Consider the following 20512-nt stretch of genomic DNA (forward strand, 5'->3'; position numbering starts at 1 on the left):
TGGAAGTGCAATTCTGTGGAAGTGTCTTCTGGAAATGACTACTGTAAATGATCTGCTACTGAAAGGTTACCATATTTATTTCAGTAGAACATTAAAAGTTGATTAAATGATGATCAATGGTCATGTTTCCTAGGCTCTTAAGTATGAACAGAAAATAAACTATTGTTGAGTTCTTTAAACCAATATAAAACTAAGGCCCAACAGCATCAAAATGAGAGAAAATATAACAGCATGATGCAATGCACATCTGCACTGACATCAAAGTGGAATCTGAGCAACTTTGATTTTTAACTAGAAAATAAGCCAGTATGTATATGTGTGGAGGGGGAGGCATAAAAGTTGGTTTAATAATTGTGCACTCTACTCCAAAGAGACAATTTAACCAGTGACATGACCCTTAAGTACTTGGAACACTCAGTATCTGCACCAATCAATACCAAGTGATCATCAACATCTGCCCATTCTAACAATCAGAACCATTCTCTGTGGTAACAGAAATCTTCAAATCATTTTACTTTCGCTTTTGTTTTTACTTTTAAAGTTGCAAATAGAGTCCTTCCCCCTTTTCTTGACAAGAATGTGTTTTCTGTCCATTATTTCAATCTAATACTGTGTAAAAGCTATCAGCTTCTTCAAGGAGGTGCCCACTGTAGGCAGGATATTCCAGCAACACTTAAATAAAAGTTTTTCATTCTTTTCTTTTTTTAAACAAGTGATTTAAGTTCATGTCATTTTACTTTATATGTACTGGTCTCTCATCTGACTTTAGGCGTTTTCTGCGGGGCTGTATAAAGTCTTCATCAGAGTCCTCAGTTACCTCACCATCATCCTCTTCCTGCTCAAACTCTGGCAAAGGTGCGAAGGTCCTGTCTGAGTAGATCTCTGTGAGTTTATCTTCAAAGTACAATGCAACTGCTTTCCCTGCCTGAGCTACTTCTGAATCAGCCTGCAAGCAAAAGATAGGAATATTCACCTATTGGTAATGCATATTCCTTCACCAAGTTTGCATGGTCTGAAAAGCTTACCTTCAAATTAATCTCTTGTGTTTCTGCATAAACTTGAACAACTTTCATCATCTAAAAAGGATACCAGAGTCAAAAAAAAAAAGGGAAATTATAATCCTTTCTAAAGTTATAAGACTGCATAGGATTGGCGACGAAAGTCAGCCATACTAGGAGGAACAAATTGCTATGACCAGATCAAGTGCTTTCTAAAATTATACAGAACATGGACCCCCTTTCTTAACAAAGCTATTACTAAAGCTACTGCAAAATTGTCTCAAATTCTGAATTAGTGAGGTCAACCTGAGTAGGAGTTGGTTTGAATACAACAATATATTTAAGAGAAAAATATTTGTGAAAAAAATGATATAAGAAATATTTTTTTAAAAACTGCCACTTTCAACAACCACTAAGCCAGAATTCTATCTGCATGGCAATTTGTTAATCATAATTTAGTTAACTATTATTAAAGCAGATAAAATGAGTCTTCTTCCTGGCAAATGTTAGCTATGGTTCATGAAAGTATACTTATTTGAAAATAATCTAACTGAATTAGAAAATAACACAAGAAACTTGGGACTGTATTAATTTAACTTCAAGTGAGTGAGGTTTTACTATATTCTCTGTGGCACATTGCTATAAAGGTGACCAGAACTTGTCACCTAATAAGAAAAAAATTTTTTTATTTTAAAAAGTCACCTAGATGCTTCCAGGGGAAACTATGAGTACACTTTAAATGATTCAATTTGAGTTTTTAATAACATTCATATGGCACCCAAATTTTATCAGCAATAAAGATTTTAGTAGTAATCTTTTTGAAGATTTTGTGGAGTCTCATCCATTTTCTTCTCTTATAATAATGAAAATATTCCTGAACAATAAGAGACTTGAGCTTCCCAAAGATAACAAAAATTTCCTTGAAGGAGGTAAATATCTATCAGATTTCTTCTGAAGGTATGGATAGCTCATCTTTATTCTCAAAAAAATACATAACCAAAGTTAATGAAAGTCACACTGAGATCAGATAACTCAAAATTATACACTCTGGGCTACTATTCAAGATGAGCCACGTGAGTTTATAATTTTAAGGTTCTATATTTATATGGTCAATAACAAAATCTAAGGACACTGGCACAAATGCCTTTCCTAAATGTACCCCAAATGTAGGCTTGTCTGTAATCATTTCCCACAAAATATACTTAACTACAGACTATCTTCTATACTTATCTCAACTCTCAACATGTACAGAAAGGGATATCCAATAATATTCTTAATTTAATACATTATATTTAAGTATATACTTCAAATTATACACAGTAAACTTTCTTCTTTGGAGCTGTGGATGCAATCAAATTTTACTTTTGACAGAACTGAAGCAGAATAAATTTTAGAAATCAACTCAGAAAAATCTCTTGGCAGGAAAAACAAAATCCAGTAACCAAGTAAGCAAACAAACAAAAACTACTAATCCAAGACTCTATAGTTTGGAAGCTAACATACTTCATTAAACCTTTCACAGTTCTTGAAGATCAAACGAACATCAGCCACAAAGTCATCTGGGATTTGGTAGTGTTGGGAATGTTTTTTCTGAAGCTTCTTTTTCACGGTTGATAAATCCATAGGTTTCTTTATAATTTTATAGTAGTTTGGTATCTAAAGAAACAAATAAGGATAGATAAGGATTCTCAAAAAATGCCGAAGTGTTTAATTTGAAAATGCAAAGCATATTAATTTTAGAGAAAAACATGTGTTGATCGAGCCAGCTGCATGCAAATTTTGAGTATAATGAATTGTACTTTAAATCTTCTGTCACATGCACATCATGAAAATCAAGTCATATTCAGAATATGTGGCAGTGTCCATGGTTAGTGAAGGACCCAAAGTTCTATCTTTAATAAGAAAATTTGGAAAAAAAGCAATCAGCAAGGGTAGCCAACCACTAGTGTTAAGGACAAATCTAGCCCATCAGAATTGTATGACTCCTGTTTTTTTTTAAAAAAGGGAAAAAGATTACAAAATGTATTGTTATTATTAGAATAGGGTATCTTTTAGAGGATAAAACCTTGTATCACAGAGAACTCTGGACATAGCAATAGAGGGGAAAAGACTGTAGTAACACAAGATAAATTTTTATTAATCATTTAGGATTATACTTGGGAGTTCTGGCTGCAACTCTTGGCCAAAAATTTGTATCCTTGCAAAATAACTGAACATGGAGAAACTATTTAAATAGTTCATGAAAAGAAAACACTGGAAAGTAATCTTCTACTGTAAAGTCCCTAAACTTGAAGAACAGACAGACTTCCTGGTATCAGATGATTACTATCTGAACAAAACATCTTCCTTATATCTAGACCTTTTGTACTTTAAAATCCATTCCTGAGCCTACCCAGTAAACAAATTACTATTCAATGCTCTGTAACAGGCCTGGTATCCAATATTATCTTAATTCAACAACTGACGGCAAGTAAATATATGTTGCATATTCTTATACCATTTATAAGGCACTGAGCATCCCTGATATTCCTTTTACTATGGAATTTTAGAGCCTTTACTCCTTACAAAAATCTCCTGTAAGATAAACAAAGGGCATTGGCTTGCAAATTTTCCCACAGTCTTCTCTTAATCTTGAATGTTCATAAAAGAGGGCTTATGAAGCAGAACCAGTGTGCAAGGTTCAACTTTACACTTTTGTTCAAATTAATACTTATATAGAGTTATTTTCTCCCTAAAATATAGATCCTAGAATCAATCATAGAACTGGAACCTTAGAAATAATTTAGTTCAATATTCCCACTGTACAGTTAAAAAAGTAGAGGCAGGGCTTCCCTGGTGGCGCAGTGGTTGAGAGTCCGCCTGCCGATGCAGGGGACATGGGTTCGTGCCCCAGTCCGGGAAGATCCCACATGCCGCAGAGTGGCTGGGCCCGTGAGCCATGGCCGCTGAGCCTGCGCGTCCAGAGCCTGTGCTCCGCAACGGGAGAGGCCACAACAGTGAGGGGCCCGCGTACCGCAAAAAAAAAGTAGAGGCAGAAAATTATGTAATTTCTCCAGTTATAAGGCTGGTTAACGGCAGAACTAGGAAAAGTTAAGTCTTCTGATTCCTAGTTCAAGACTCTTTCCATTATACCTGAACCTGTATCCTTTATGTCCATTTTAAAAGTAATAGCTTATGGAAAAACCCAGACGAACTTTTTGGCCAACTCAATAAAAGAAGTGGAAATTAAATTCATTAAGTTTTTATCACAGCAACGGCCTTTAAAAACAAACTGCAGTTTTAACAAGTGAATCTCATAGCCATTTAGCCCTAATAACATCACAAGTACTTCTTATTACTCAGAAATTTTATCAGGTACTATGCTAACATATTTTACACAGGTTATTGTACAGAAGAATCCTTGAAATAACCCAATGAGGGAAGAAACAGTATTAGAAAAGAGAATTTGAGCACCTTGGTTGAGGAGATTATTCAAGCCTGAGTTTTACCATTAGCAGTCTAAGGCCAGAGCCCATACCCTTAAGTATTATACTAAAACTTCTTCAACAGGAAGGTACTAAGGTAAACAACTCACCGAAGCAGGAACTGGCTCCTGGAATTCAATACTTAATTCATGGCAATAGAGGTAAAGCAGAAGACGTTCACACTTCTGGCCCAAGAAAAGAAAGGAAAACCCATGAAATGTTTTCCCTCTAAAAAGATATTCTTAAGAATAAGAACTTTATCAGTACAAAGCATTATTACAACACACTGAAGATAAGCCTCCTACATACTAGCTATCCAACTAAATATATACCCAAAGAAAACTATCTTGTTTTCTATTTAGGTTTGAGACTATGACTATCTTCTGTCCTACTTTAAATGAACTTATCAAAGACAGAGTGCCTTTGTTCTCATCTGATAACTCAGGTAATTTACCTACTATTACCTCTTAACTATTTATACAAATAGAAAGGAGTCATTAAAACAACATACAGCATTTTGTACAACAATTTATGATTGTTGCTACTCATTTTAATTCCCTGAGGCAGGCAAGATACATGCTATTCCCTTTCTTGAAAGGATTCTGCTCAGGCTCAAAATTAAATAAAAACTGTGTCTTCTCAGTCCAATTCTAGAATTTTGTTATACAATCAGAAGTAAATTGATATGCATTTTACATTTATAGTGTTTATATGCTTAAACTTCTTAATATATGTTTGTATACTCTAAACACATACCTTCTCCTCAAAAATAGTGGAAGATGGATTTTGCAAGTTTATACATTAGATCAAAGCCAAACGTAACTGCAATGACCACAGAAGTACGTGAAAGATATTTTGTCTTTGGAGATCAGAATATAGACCAGATCAAAAGAAATCTGAGTGAAGTGATGAGAGGATTTTGGATTTCATTCTTAATATGATGGGATGCTATTAGAAGATTTTAAGCAAGGAAGTGATAGACTTGTTTACATATTTAAAAAAGAACACTATGTACCGCATAGAAAATGGACTGTAAGGGGGCAAGAGCAGAATCAGGGAGTTCAGCAAAGAGATATTACAATAGTGCAGATGACAAACTATGATGGCTGTCTCAGAAGGTAATGGTTGGGGGAAGTGAGAAAATGGTATTATAGTCATTCCTGATTCTTCTAACAGATTCCTGGCTTGAGCAACAGAGATGACCGGTGGTACCATTTGATGATGGGAATTACTGAGAGAAGGATGCAGTTTTTTATGTCGTTATTTTCTTGCTTTTGCTTTTTTAAAATAAATAAATAAATAAATAAATTTATTTATTTATTTTTGTCCACATTGGGTTTTTGTTACTGTGCGGGGGCTTTCTCTAGTTGTGGCGAGCAGGGGCTACTCTTTGTTGCGGTGCACAGGCTTCTCATTGGGGTGGCATGTCTTTGTTGCAGAGCACGGGCTCTAGGCACGTGGACTTCAGTAGTTGTCGCTCTCAGGCTCTAGAGTGCAGGTTCAGTAGTTGTGGCACACAGGCTTAGCTGCTCCACAGCATGTGGGATCTTCCCGGACCAGGGCTTCAACCCGTGTCCCCTGCACTGGCAGGTGGATTCTTAACCACTGCACCACCAGGGAAGTCCCCTTCTTTTGCTTTTTGAAGGAGAGGATTAGAAATCAAGATTTTCGCTGGGAAATGTTAAGTATGAGGAAGCTAGATCTAAGAGCCTACAGCTGAGGGCTACAGACAAAGATTTCAGAAATTATGAACATACTATCAGATAATGAGATTAAAAAATGAAAATTTATCAGGTTATATGTATATTACACTGAAGAAAAAAAAAAAGATGTATAGCCACACAACTACAGAATCCCTAATAATAAATCAATTTATTTGACACTTACCCTTTGGTCCACGGGGCTTAACCCCTGTGCAGTTTTCCCCTTCTTACTATGTTGCAAATTATCACAATCATATTCAACTTCTGGTTTCCCAATATCTCTGCAAAATGTGCATATCCAGTCCCCACTAAAGAAGGAAATAGGCAATTAGTCCATGTAATTGTAACAAAACCCACTCTAAGGAAGCTAGTTCCCTAGAGGTAAGCCTCCAGTTTCTTTGTTTTCTTTCCTTTCCAGTTTTTGTGGAAAAGAGAGGTACTATTTTTGCCACATCTCATAAAGTAAAGTTATGTGATAAAAGCTTCCCCAAATGTTTCCATTCTTCAACTGATTACCTTCTGGAAAGCAATATAACCCCACTATCTCTATTCAAAAGGGGTCTGCCTCTTCATAGCACAAAGCTGATGATCAGCACTTGCAGCATAAGACTAATTCTCAACATCCCAGTATGACCATGACAGTGACTTCATATGCATGAAGAAGAAAGGAGTACACGATACAGTCCCTCGGGTATCTTGTACTGTTTTGGCATGTATTAAAGATGCCAAAAATATAACAATTACTTTTTCATGGCCAGTCTTTTAAATCTGCTCAGTCAACAGTTTTTTGTATCAGGATTTCTATCAAACCATCAACTTCAATTTGATTACTTCAAATGCATTCTCCCCTTTCTCTTCCTCATCATATATATATTCTAAGTCTAGGGATTATACTAAAACTGTGTCAACAGTTTCAATTCCTTCCAAAGCATCTGCCTTTGAGAGAAAGCTTTCAGTGGCAAAATTCTAACGTTCCAGCAGATGTTACTATCCAACGGAAACAAAAATATGAAAAGCCTTAATTTTAAGACCAAAATGCCAATGTTTTTTTCTAAAAGAGTAAAGAAAAAGAAGGTCCTTAATACATTTGTGGCAAAGGACTACACCTTCTAAGATTTAGGTAAGAATTACAATGCTTCAGAAAAATATTCTGGCACTGTTCATATATCCACTACTTTTCTAATACTAAAGGCTGAATTTTTCAGAAAGGGTAGCATTAATCAACTAAAATCACTACTTCTCAGGAATCTGAGAAAAAATGTGAATCTTTCAATCTATAGGCAGAAAGAAGCTGGGTTTTCCCAAGGACACTGGTTTACTTTCACTTAAAAAACCAGGGGGTAAGGGTAGGGGAAGAAGGAAGACTTAAAGAAATAAGTATGATTCTACTATTTTAAGGTCTCTGAAATCAACTGGAGACGAAATACCACGAACATAAATATGTTAAATGGAAGGGAAGAAAAATAGCTCTTCTAATCCAAACTCTACTACTCGTAGATGCAGAAACTAATCCCTGAAAATCAGTGAACCGTCCAAGCTAATTAAGTTAGTTCACTACAGAATTACGACCAGACTACAGGTATCGTAACCCAGCCCAGCGCATTTGTTCTGCTGTATTGGCTGGAATCATCAGCTTGCACTGGATGCTCATCAATGAATGTTTTAATGCTTGAAATCAGACTTAGCCGCCAAGGGGGTCATATAGTCTGAGGACAATGCTCATATGTTGCCCCAATCTTTATCTTTACCGTACCATCTTCTCTTCTAAATAACGAATTCAGTAACTGTCCGTTCCAAAGGTAATGACTAAAAGACATTCCAAATAGGAAAAGTTGAGAAAGCTGAGGAATCTGCACACTGTGCTTCAGGTAGGCACTACCAACTAACAGCTTCCAGTGGTCAAGATGAGCTATTCCTCAAAAAATTCAAGACATTAAAGGTATTTTTACAAAGTACTTGTTTTTTTTTCTTTAAAGTGCCTTTCCAGAGCTTTCAAACATTAGAAAAGTAAGTTTTTGGTAAGATCCAATAGAGTTGCCTCAAACTGAATACTATTCATAAATAAAGCCATTATTATAGATCCTATTAAAATTGATGGCAATAGATTAAAAAATTATCTTCAAGAGGAAATCAACTAAGTTTCTCAGTACCCTAGTCTCTTTCTTGCACCTCATAATTTACAGGTTTATCTAATTTGCTTATATTAAGTATAAATTGAAGGCCAAGAAATAGTCTCTCTTTTTTTTTAACATTAATGCACAACTTAGATCTTGGACATTTCTTCATTCAGCTGTTAATTTCTCTAGAAGGTAATGGAGTAATAGGCAGCCATTAAGAAGGCTATCTGCCCTGAATAATTTTGTTACTTCTTTAGCTTATAAAAATAAACAACAAAAAATCAGTTATTTCACTTGTACCTTGGAAAGCTAAGAAGTGTTGGAACATGACAAGTTAGATGAAAGACCTTTGGACATTTTTCACAGCACAAGAGATCCCCTCCATTTTGGCAGACAGCACACCAATCTTCATTTGGGTCATCATCTTTGCTGCTGCCATCTCCTCCAATCCTTGCCGACCTGTGCATGAGACTTCGAACTGGGGACTTTCCATTAACAAGGCTGTTGAGCCCTGACTGTTTGCAGCTTTCATTCACATCTGTAGGTTCAGTTTTCACGTGGTTTTCCAGGCCTGCTAATGCATCCAACTCACTCTCTAGATGCAGGCTAGTTGAAAGAGGTGGTGTCAAGCTACTCTCAGGACTGCTCAACTAAAACAAAGCAAGGACAAATTCTTGAAGAAACATTTAATCCATACTGTTCGCAGTGTGTGCGTGCGTGCATGTGTGTCTCTGTGTGTTTAAAGTTTTGTCAACATGTATATACAACATGATATACTGACATAAGTTAAAATTATTTTGGAATTTACTATTATTTATTATAAAATTATTTGAAATCATATTAGTAACATAAAAGAATGAAAATAACCCCGAAGTTATTCAGGCATGTTAATGTATGATTTTAGGGAGCAGTCTCTGTAATACTGGTTCACTTGGATAATAAAGGAATTAATTTAACTATTAAGCACATTGATTGGGAAGTGAGCATAGGGTTATACTTTTCCTGTAGAGAGCTGACTATGATACACTATTTTTCACTCAACAATCTGTTTCAGCTTTTTCTTCCCCTTTATATTGGCTTTTTTAACCATTTCTTTTAATTGAAGTATAGTTAATTCACAATGTTGTTAGTTACAGGTGTACAGCAAATTGATTCAGTTATATATATATGTGTGTATATATACGTGTGTATATATACACACACACACACACACTTTTTTTCAGATTCTTTTCCATTATAGCTTATTACAAGATATTGAATATAGTTCACTGTACTACACAGTAGGTCCTTATTGTCACATAGCTTTTGAAAAGCATTTTGAAATATTCTTCTGCCCACTTATCATTCTACTAATATAGGAAGATTGTGACAATGTAAAATCTTTCACCACCATTTTGCACTGTTTTTTGGGGGTACTTCCCAAACCAAGTTCTGAGTGAAGAGATAACAGTACTCTCTAAATCTACATAGTTGAAATTTCTATGTGCCAACCATGTAGAAAATGAGACATAAGTGTAGGTAGGAAGAAAAAACCAAGATCAAAATTTCTAAATAAGGAGGGACTTGGGCCTTCCTTCATTCTATACTATAAATTTTATAAAATGTTCTAGCTGAGGAATTCTAAAATGGTTAATAATTCATAAGCCAAAGGCAATCTTCTCATCACAAAACTCTGTGAGCATTAAACTTCTTTCATGTCAGTGGTCGTAATCCTGAGCTCACCGGTCCAGGGAAAATAGCCAAGGATTTCTGCAGCTTGAGACTGAATGTGACTATTGAAATTATTAATAAATTTAGAACAAGCTAGAACCCAATTTAGAATCATGGCAAAAATAATGACCGATTACAAACTAAAAGTTGAAATGAGTCCTTAATACAAGTAAGTCTTTTCTCATCAATTACAGTTGACACTTAGATGAAAAAATTCAGTTAGAAAAAGAGATATCTGGGTTATACCATGTATAAAAATTCAAAAATGAATACAGGTCCACAGAACCACTAACCAGACTAATACATGCAGAGATGGAAGAATCAGTGAAGTGACCTCCTTAAATCCCTGACAGATTCCACTGGGAACTTACCATGCAGGCACTCCTCCTGCCATCCTCTGTCTTTTCCTGTTTCACAGCTCCTGAAAAGCTACATACTTCATCTTCAGTGCCAGGTTCTTGCTTGACCTTCACTTGATCAGACTTGAAACTAAGACTTGTCTTCTCAGCAGTTCTTCCTGACGACCCACAGCTAACAAAAACAACAAATAAAGGTCACGTATGTTTGACTGTATGGTGTACATAAAAACAATTATATGAAAAGCTTGTTAAGTTATATGAAATGTTCATTAAACTGAAAACAATTTATTAACTTTATAGCAGATAAGGATACTTCATAATGCAATTAAAAGGACTGTATTATAAACTTGGCTTCAAATTTTTAAAAAACGTAGGTCAAACTTTCAGAAGACCTGAAAAATACATTTTATGGTCTGAGGCACTTATACTACATCATTTAAGGAATCTAGTAAACAATCATTTGTCTAGGCTATTAGTATAGTGATTGCTTCTCTCTATATATATAATATAAGAAGTTTAAATTCTTCTCTACCCCCAAACATCTGAAGGAAACCTCAATAACAGTGGTTCATGAAGTGTCCTCAAAGGAATCACTGTTTCAGCTTTTGAGACCTTATCTGAATTAATGGGATAATAGCCTAAGAGGACAGGTACATGACTAATTGGTTCTATCTAGTCCACAAAGCAAAACCACTGGCAAGAGAAGTGAATAACTAAGACTGTATTACTGTCGAAAATGAAAACCTTTTTCACTCAATTTGTACTTTTCTTTAAAACTACTGATTATTGAAAGTATAATTTAAAAGCCAAGCAAGTATATAATATAGAACCAAATGCATACACACATATATATACAAATACAGAACATTCATATATCTGAAATAAAATCTTTTTTACATTGCACTAAATTATTCAAACTAAAGAATAAAAATCAGTCGACATTTATTACATTTTCCTTTAACACACACACACACTCTTTCCACACTACCATTTCTTTTTCTTAATTCTTTTATTTTTTGAAAACATTTATTCATTTATTATTTATTTAATTTATTTTTGGCTTCCTTGAGTGTTAGCTGCGGTACACGGGATCTTTCGTTGTGGCGAGCGGGCTCTTCGTTGCAGTGCACGGGCTTCTCCCTAGTTGGGGCGCACAGGCTTAAGGACACGTGGGCTCTGTAGTTTGCAGCACACAGGCTCTCTAGTTGAAGCACACGAACTCAGTAGTTGCGGCATGCAGGCTTAGTTGCCCCACGGCATGTGGGATCTTAGTTCCCTGACCAGGGATCAAACCCGCGTCCCCTGCATTGTAAGGCAGATTCTTTACCACTGGACCACCAGGGAAATCCCCCACACTACCATTTCTTAGCTCTCTGTCCACCAAAAAGGCATAAGAAACCATGAACAATTCAGTAGCAGTGAGTGCCCCTAGTACCCAGAAGATTGTCTTGAAGCACCATTTCCCCACTAACATGACCAGGATTTCCTAGAGAAATTTCTGATTTCAGGCCTGAGGCAAGAAATGTACAAGATGAACCAGGAACATCAGGACAGGAAACAAGAATGCTTTCAACAACTACTGGGGTTATAGCAAAAGAACTATGAAGCCAACTTGGAAAAGTTCTGATAGGACAAATATGGAACAATTTAAGCATCAATAAAAATAACAACTATAATTTTAGAACATATAAAATATGTTTAAATATATAAGCCCATAAAGTTAATAACATTCATTGGTCACTGTTGGAGGGTGCTGGAATCAACTCATTATTATAAAAATAGGTAAATAAAAAAGAATGAATTTATTCTGCCATTCCCATAATCAAATAGCTGATGGCAGAAAATTTCTCTTTACAGAAGTATTCTAAACTAATACACAAAGAAGGTATGATACAATAATTAAAATATTTTTAAACTAGTAAAAAAAAGAAAAAGAGCTAAGGCAATGACCATTAATGGGTGCTATCACAAAAGAATCAACAAAAGCGACCAGACATTTTGTGACCCTGAAAGAAGTACACATCACCACAATGAAGTATTCTCCCTACCTCTTTCCCTCAAATCAAACCTGAATCTAATCAAACCTCCTGATCTAAATACCAATATAGAGAAAAAAAACAGAAGGTAGTGTATTTAAATGACAAGATGGGGAAATGAGGAAAACTCTGTAAGACAAACAATACATTTCTTCAAGAAATACAGAGTTTGACCTTGACATATGGGTTGATGGCAATGTATAGCGCCTATCTGAATCTGATTCAAAGAAACAATTTAAAAAAAAAGCATTTATGAGAAAAACTGGGAAATCTGAACATTAACTAGAGCTCTACTGATGTTAGAGAGTTACCTAGTAAAATTTTTTTTTAGGTGTGATAATGGTTCCATAGTTATAAAACTTTTAAATCCTTAAAGTGATATATACTTAAACTGTATATATATACACTGAAGTGATACATATAGTTATATATACTGAAACAACCACAAGTAAAATGATAAAATGTCTGAGATTTATCTCAAAATAATTCAGGACGGGGGGAATGGGTAGGAGTATAGAAGAAATAAGACTGGCCATAACTTGATCATTGTTGAAGATGGCTGAAAAGTTTACGGGAGTTCATTATAATAGTCTACTTTTTAGAATACGTATTTGAAATTTTTCTTGATAAAAAGAAAAAATAAAGCTATTAATAATGTAAATACTCACCTGCCTCGACTACCAGTACTAGAAGTACTAGGGGGTCTCACAGGTGTGTGAGAATTGGATAAACCTGAAAAATAATAAGTCAAAATGAATAACTATGCAGGTAAGAAAATTCAGAATTCTACCTACTAATTACAGAATTCAAGTATCATTATAAGGCAATTCAGCAATTCCTGGAAATCAGCCCTCGTCTTAGTCTCAAAGCCAAGGATTTCATGTGTTATTGTTGGCAGCTATCAATCAGTTTCTCTCAGCTGAGCCCAGATACCATTCTCAGAATCCTCTCAGAGCACCATTATTCAATCAATGGAAACTACCGTATCAAGAGAAAGCTATTTGCTGTCCCACGCATTTGGTAAATATCCTACCTAGATTCCTATTAATTATTCTTCCTTTTAAAAGTCCTGGAATACTTATACTAAACCTCAAAAATAATATGATGCAAAAAATGTATTAATGACGCATCTCATGAAAAACCCACATTTAGAGCTGAACTACTCTTACTGTAGAAATAATGAGGTGGTATATGTTTCAGTAAGAAACCATGAATATATCCCATAACCACTTCTGCACTGTCAATCTATTTGGAGATGCTTTAATCACTCATTCATGTAATAGCGTTAATAAAACTGGAATTTTGGAAGAGATCTATAGCTCAGGACCTGATTAGTCACATTTTAATAGTTTCCAGTAAATTTCAAGTTTTTAACTGCAAATTGAAAGTTCACTTGCCCTTCCTCAATTCTTGCTTTTTAAACAAATTTTCAATTTTTTCATTATTTAACAAAGTGTTTTAAACTTGGATTTAAACCAAAGAATTCTTCAAATGACAACATGTATTGTAAAATAGAAGACATAGAAATTAAATTCATCTACAAATCCAGCAAAAACATGAATATAACTGGGGGTTGAAGGAGGGGTACATTAGAGTTCTGAACAGTGTACACTACAGATATATATTATTATTTCAGTTCGCTGAAGCTTGTCCACAGTATTGAAAGAAAAATAATTAGATCAGGAAAAAAAAATGTTACTGCAATGGTTAAGTTTATGTCTCAACTTGGCTAGAATATGGTACTCAGTTGTTTGGCCAAACACCAATCCAGATGCTGCTGCAATGGTATTTTTTAGATGTCACTGACACTTAAATCAGTAGACTCTGAGTAAAACATAATGAGGGTGGGCCTCTAATTAGTTGAAGACCTTAAGAGAAAAGACTGAGGTCCCCAGAGCAAGAAGGAATTTTGCCTCGATTCAAGACTAGCACCAATTCTTCCCTTTGTCTCCACCCTGCTAACTGCCCTGCAGGTTTCAGACTTGCCAGCCCTAACAATCAAGTGGACCAATTAATTCCTTAACCTCTGTTCTCTCTCTCTCTCTCTCTCTCTCTCTCTCTCTCTCTCTCTCTCTCTCTCTCTCTCCACACACCCCTCTCCTATTGGTGCTATTTCTCTGGAGAACCCTAATACATATACCGAGAGATACTTTTTTAAGGTGTTAAAGAAATGAGACAGTACCTCAGTTGACTTTACCTGATGATCCTGGAGATAGGGCAGAGGGTCCTGGGGAGGGATTCATGGTGCTTGTGGGCTGTGGGGGTAGGTGACTGCCTGAGATGTATCTACTTAGTAGATTATCTAAACTACTTGAACCAGCATCTTCCAACTAAAGAAAAAGAACAAAAAGATAAATTTGCTTTGATTAAAGCAGAGGCGAAGTTATTAATTTCATTAGTATAATCATTTATGCTCACAGTTTACTAATAAACAGATTACCTTATATCAAACTTGGCTTAATTGTTCCTTCCTTATGCTTCCTCGAGGACCCAAATAGTATATAGTTTATGTGAATATAGCTATAATTAATATGCTTCAATAAATGATTGGGAGCTCAAGACAAAACCAGATAACCCACTAAATCCTTTGTGTTTTACTATGAAAATACCTCTGACACAGTCTCACATTTTTGCCTTTTTTCAAGGTTGATGCAGGATCCTGTTTTCAGCATCCTGCCCCTAGTATCAATATCCATGGTCCTGCCAGAATCATTCAACTAAACAGGTATCGAATAATGTCAGTACCTAACTTCAGTGCTTTGAAAAGTCTGTATACTCAACAGAAAGCCTTTAGCCTGGGAAATAAATTCCCTTATTACACACAAAAAAGCCGGCAGTCAACAGGAAAACTGAGCCCTTTTCGCACTTTATATGCAGAAGGTTAAAGCCAGAGGAGCTCGCACTGTGACTGCAAGCTGGTTCCCAATTTTAGTATCAGTCCCCTGTTTTTAAACATCCCACCCACAATGAAGAACTGTGATGATGAAATGAGAAAATACTTATTTAAGAAATAGTAACAAACACTACTTAATTATGAAAATTACCTTAAGAAAAATATTACACTATTCCATATCAGAGATAGTTAAACTATTCTTAACTGCTAATCTTCTTGCTTACTGATCTACTTTTACCCACACCTGCCTCTTTTAATCTTCTACTAGAGGCAAGATTACTTTTTAGGGAAATCTACTTCTCATTCAAAACAGAAAACTGCAGGACTTCCCGAGTGGTCCAGTGGTTAAGAATCCGTCTTGCAATACAGAGGACGCCAGTTCGATACCTGGTTGGGGAACTAAGATCCTACATGGTGTGTGGCAACTAAGCCTGCTCACCGTGACTACAGAGCCCATGAGCTCTGGAGCCTGCATGCCGCAACTACTGAGCCAGTGCACCCTGGAGCCCAAGCACTACAACTAGAGAGAAGCCCGCGAACCACAACGGAAGATCCCACATGCCCCAACTAAGACCCAATGCAGCCAAAAATTAAATAAATAAATACATATTTTTTAAAAAACAAAAAAACAGAAAACTGAACATATACATTTACTTCTCACTCTCCTCTCAAAATCACACTGATTTTCAAGGCTATAAAACAGGAAAGAATGGCATCAAAGTAGAAACTTTGAAGAAAACTATAGATACAAACCAAGGTAGGATTGGATTGATATAAAAATGATCAGAATAAAGCAGCTCACAACACATTACAGGCAAGGGAGGACTCTCCTAAAGTAAATAGTTTTCATCAATATAAGTTGACCCTATCAACAAAGTGGGTACAGAGGGAATGTACCTCAATATAATAAGGGCCATTTATGATAAGCCCACAGCTAACATGACACCTAACAGTGAAAAGCTGAAGAAGCGAAAGCTTCTCCTGTAAGATCAGGAACAAGACAAGGATGCCCACTCTCACCACTTTTATTCAACATAGTATTGGAAGTCCTAGCCAGAGAATTAGACAAGAAAAAGAAATAAAAGGAATCCAAGTTGGAAAGAAAGAAATCAAACCGTCACTATTTGCAGATGACATATTATATATAGAAAATCCTAAAGACTCCACCAAAAAACTGTAAGAATAAATGAATTCAGTAGAGTTGCAAGACACAAAATCAATATATGAAAATCTACTGCATTTCTATATATTAATAATGAACTATCAGAAAGAGAAATTAAGAAAACAATCCCAGGAGAGTTCCCTGGTGGTCTAGTGGTTAGGATGCCAGGCTTTCACTACCAGGCCCAGGTTCAACCCCTGGTCAGGGAAATGAGATTCTGCAAGCCATGTGGTGTGGCCAAATAAAGTGCATCATACACACACACACACACACACACACAGAAAAAGAGAAAGAAAAAAAGAAAACAATTCCATTTAAAATCATATGAAAAAGCATAAACTAACCAGAAATAAATTTAACCAAGGAGGTCAAAGATATCTACACTGAAAACTGTGAAACACTGATAAAAGAAACTGAAGAAGATACATGTAAAGATACTCTGGGCTCATGGATTAGAAAACTTAATATTGTTAAAACGTCCATAATACCCAAAGCAATCTACAAATTCAATGCAGTCCCTATCAAAATTCCAATGGCATTTTTCACAGAAATAGAACAATCCTACAATTTCTGTGAAACCACAAAAAAACCCAAACAGCCAAAGAAATCTTGAGAAAGAAGAAAGCTGGAAGCATCACAGGCCAGGATTTCAAACTATATTACAAAGCTACAGTAATCAAAATAGTATGGTGTCGGCATAAAACCAGACATACAGATCAATGGAACAAAATAAAAAGGCCAGAAATAAACCTACACCTCTATGGTCAGTTAATTTAAGACAAAGGAGCCAAGAATATACAAAGGGGAAAGGACAGTCTCTTCAATAAACAATGTTGGACAGTTGGAAAACTGGACAGCCACATGCAAAAGAATGGAATCAGACTACTATCTTACACATACACAGAAATCAACTCAAAATGGATTAAAGAACTGAAATGTAAGACCTGAAACCATAAAACTTCTAGAAGAAAACATAGGCAATAAGCTCCTGGATGCTGATCTTGGCAATCATCTTTTGGATCTGATTCCAAAAGCAAAAATAAACAAGTGGAACTACATCAAACTAAAGAGCTTTTACACAGCAAAGGAAACCATCAACAAAATGAAACTTACTGAATGAGAGAAAATATTCACAAATCATTTATCTGATAAAGGGTTAATATCCAAAATACATAAAGAACTCAACAGCAAAAAATCAAACAATTCAGGGACTTCCCTGGAGTCCAGTGGTTAAGACTCCGTGCTTCCACTGCAGAGGGTGGGGATTCAACCCCTGGCTGGGGAACTAAGATCCTGCATGCTGCAAGGCACAGCCAAAAAAACAAAACAAAAAACCCCCAAACAATCCAATTAAAAATTGGGCAGAGGGACTTCCCTGGTGGTCCAGTGGTAGAGAAACCACCTTCCACTGCAGGGGACACAGGTTCGATCCCTGGTCGGGGAACTAAGATCCCACATGTCACGGAGCAACTAAGCCCGCGCAACACAACCACTGAGCTCATGCAGCTCAACAAGAGACCAGGCATGCTGCAAACTACAGAGCCCTCGCACTCTGGACCCTGCGCATCACAAGCACAGAGCCCACGTGCCCTGGAGCCTGCAGACCACAACTAGAGAGAGAAAACCCACAAGCCACAACTAGAGAGAAGCCCGCATGCCACAACGAAAGATCCCGTGTGCCACAACTAAGACCCAACGCAGCCAAAAAAAAAAAAAAATTGGGCAGAGAATCTGAATAGACATTTTTCCAAAGAAGACATAGAGATGACCAGCAGTTACATGCAAAGGTGCACAACATCACTAATCATCAGGGAAATGAAAATCAAAACCACGACAAGCTATCGCCTCACCCCAGTTAGAATGGCTATTAAAAAGACAAGAGATAACAAGTGTTGGTAAGGATGTAGAGAAAAAGGAACCTTGTGCACTGTAGTGGTAATGTAAATTGGTACATCCACTATGGAAAACAGTATAGAAATTTCTTAAAAAATTAAAAATAGAACTGTCATATGATCCAGCAATTCCACTCCTGGGTATTTATATGAAGGAAAAAAAAAAAGAAACAAAAACACTAATTAAAAAAAAATTTTTATTTATGTTTTTGGCTGCACTGCATGGCATGCAAGATCTTAGTTCCCAGACCAAAGATCAAACCCATGCCCCCTGCAGTGGAAGTACAGAGTCTTAACCACTGGACTGCCAGGGAAGTCCCCCAAAACACAAGTTTGAAACATATATGCACCCCCATGTTCACTGCAACATTATTTATAATAACAAAGTTATGGAAGCAACCTAAGTGTCCATCAACAGATGAACAGATAAAGCTACAGCTGAATGAATAAAGAATATGTGCTATATCTATATACACAATGGAATATTAGCCATAAAAAAAAAGGAAATCTTGTCATTTGTGACAATATGGATGGACCTGAAGGCATTAAGCTAAGTGAGATAAGTCAGACAGAGAAAGACAAATACCATATGATCTCAGTTATATGTGGAATTTAAAAACAAACAAAGAATCAAGCTTGTAAATACAGAGATAGATCTGTGGTTGCCAGAGTTGGTAGGTGGGTGAAATGGGTGAAAGGAATCGAAAGGTACAAACTTCTAGTTATAAAATAAATCATAGGGAGGTAATGTACAGCATGGTGACTATAATTAATACTCTACTGTATATCTGAAAGTTGTTAAGAGAGAAAAATCTTCAAAGCCCTCATCTCATACACACAAAATTTTTACACTATGTGTGGTGACTGATGTTAACTAGAATTATTGTGATAATCATTTTGCAATGTATGCAAATATCAAATTACTATGTTGAACAACTGAAATTAATATATGTTACATGTCAATTATACCTCAATTTAAAAAAAGGTAAATAGGCCTTCCGCAGAAAAGCCCTTTAAAAACCGCATCTCAAAGACATAAAAGGCTAAAGGTGAGAGTTTGCCGTGGGCTAGCTAGAGGGACGATTAAGAGATATTAGGAGTTGCGCCTGCTCAGCGGTCAGAGCTACCGGCCAAGGATTCACTTGTAAGCTGTAACTACAGGAAAATCCCTAGCTGCAACTAGAGTTAACTAGAGGAATTGTGAAGAGGGGCAGTTCCTAACATGGGCCACAGATAAAATTTGCGCTATATCTCACCTAAACATAAAGGAGGAGAGGATGATTCAAAACAGACATGAAAGTCGCAAGTTACCTACTTCTACTCCCACTCCCACTCCTTTTATACTCTCCCACCTGCGATTTATATCTCTGGCAAGAGAGACAACACTAAGGCTACAAGAGTGGAAAGATTAAGAAGAAGCAAACCGCCAAGTACATAAAAGGGCTTCCCTGATGCCACTACAGCACCAACATGGAAATGCTAGCTGATTTACTGCGATATTTCACCAGACATGGATGAAGAGTCACTATATATAAAGTTACAAGTCTAACGGGAAAAATATTAATTCACATATTCATTAAACCAATGTTTTTTAAGCATCCTTAAATAACTGCATGGAATAGGTAAGTGTTATATAAATAACTTCTATGAATTCAAAGGAAAAAGACAATCCACAAAAAAATTCAAATAATCAATGAACCTGAGAAAAGATAACAAACCACATGAAAAAAAGAAATGTAAATGAAATAACCAAACATGATTTTTACCTATCATATTGGTAAAGATGGAAGACAGCCAGTACTGGAAACACAGTACAGAAATGGGTATTCTATAACATTTAAATTTACATGTGAATATCTGAAAGACACACATGGTTTTCCCAAGACTTCATATTATCTAGTATAGTATCCAGATAAATTAAGTACATATTTTCCAAATACAGAAAATTGTTTACAAAGAATTTAATATATCATTAGAATACTACATCTATTAATTATAATCTAATCTGAACAGATTCTAATATTCATTTAGCTACTGAAAAAGTATTTAGGTTCATCATGTATCCCCTCAAGGTCAAAATTACTACCACATATTATAACTCCACTGGAGATGGATAGTAGAGTGAAATAAAAAATAATTCAAGTTGAGAGAATTCTCTTTAAATCAACTTCTACTCTA

At 35.9% G+C, this 20512-nt stretch overlaps 1 protein-coding gene across 2 annotated transcripts in view; it reads right to left on the reverse strand.

Annotated features, from left to right (window-relative positions):
- Positions 1 to 401: 401 nt before the first annotated feature.
- Positions 402 to 20512, reverse strand: part of TRIM33 (tripartite motif containing 33) — a 146851-nt gene continuing 126740 nt past the window's right edge. Inside the window, exons 12-20 of one of the 2 annotated variants that reach the window (XM_065898214.1) lie at positions 14585 to 14717; positions 13056 to 13119; positions 10364 to 10523; positions 8583 to 8932; positions 6350 to 6473; positions 4573 to 4647; positions 2502 to 2654; positions 1026 to 1076; positions 402 to 946 (exon numbers count right to left, since the gene is read on the reverse strand). In XM_065898214.1, the coding sequence (XP_065754286.1) occupies positions 734 to 946; positions 1026 to 1076; positions 2502 to 2654; positions 4573 to 4647; positions 6350 to 6473; positions 8583 to 8932; positions 10364 to 10523; positions 13056 to 13119; positions 14585 to 14717 (1323 nt within the window). In that variant the 3' untranslated portion in view covers positions 402 to 733. The remainder of the gene's footprint in view (positions 947 to 1025; positions 1077 to 2501; positions 2655 to 4572; positions 4648 to 6349; positions 6474 to 8582; positions 8933 to 10363; positions 10524 to 13055; positions 13120 to 14584; positions 14718 to 20512) is intronic. The other variant, XM_065898215.1, reaches the window with a different exon arrangement.

This window comes from Phocoena phocoena, chromosome 1 (genome assembly GCF_963924675.1).
Source record: "Phocoena phocoena chromosome 1, mPhoPho1.1, whole genome shotgun sequence".
In the NCBI taxonomy this organism is placed as follows: domain Eukaryota; kingdom Metazoa; phylum Chordata; class Mammalia; order Artiodactyla; family Phocoenidae; genus Phocoena; species Phocoena phocoena.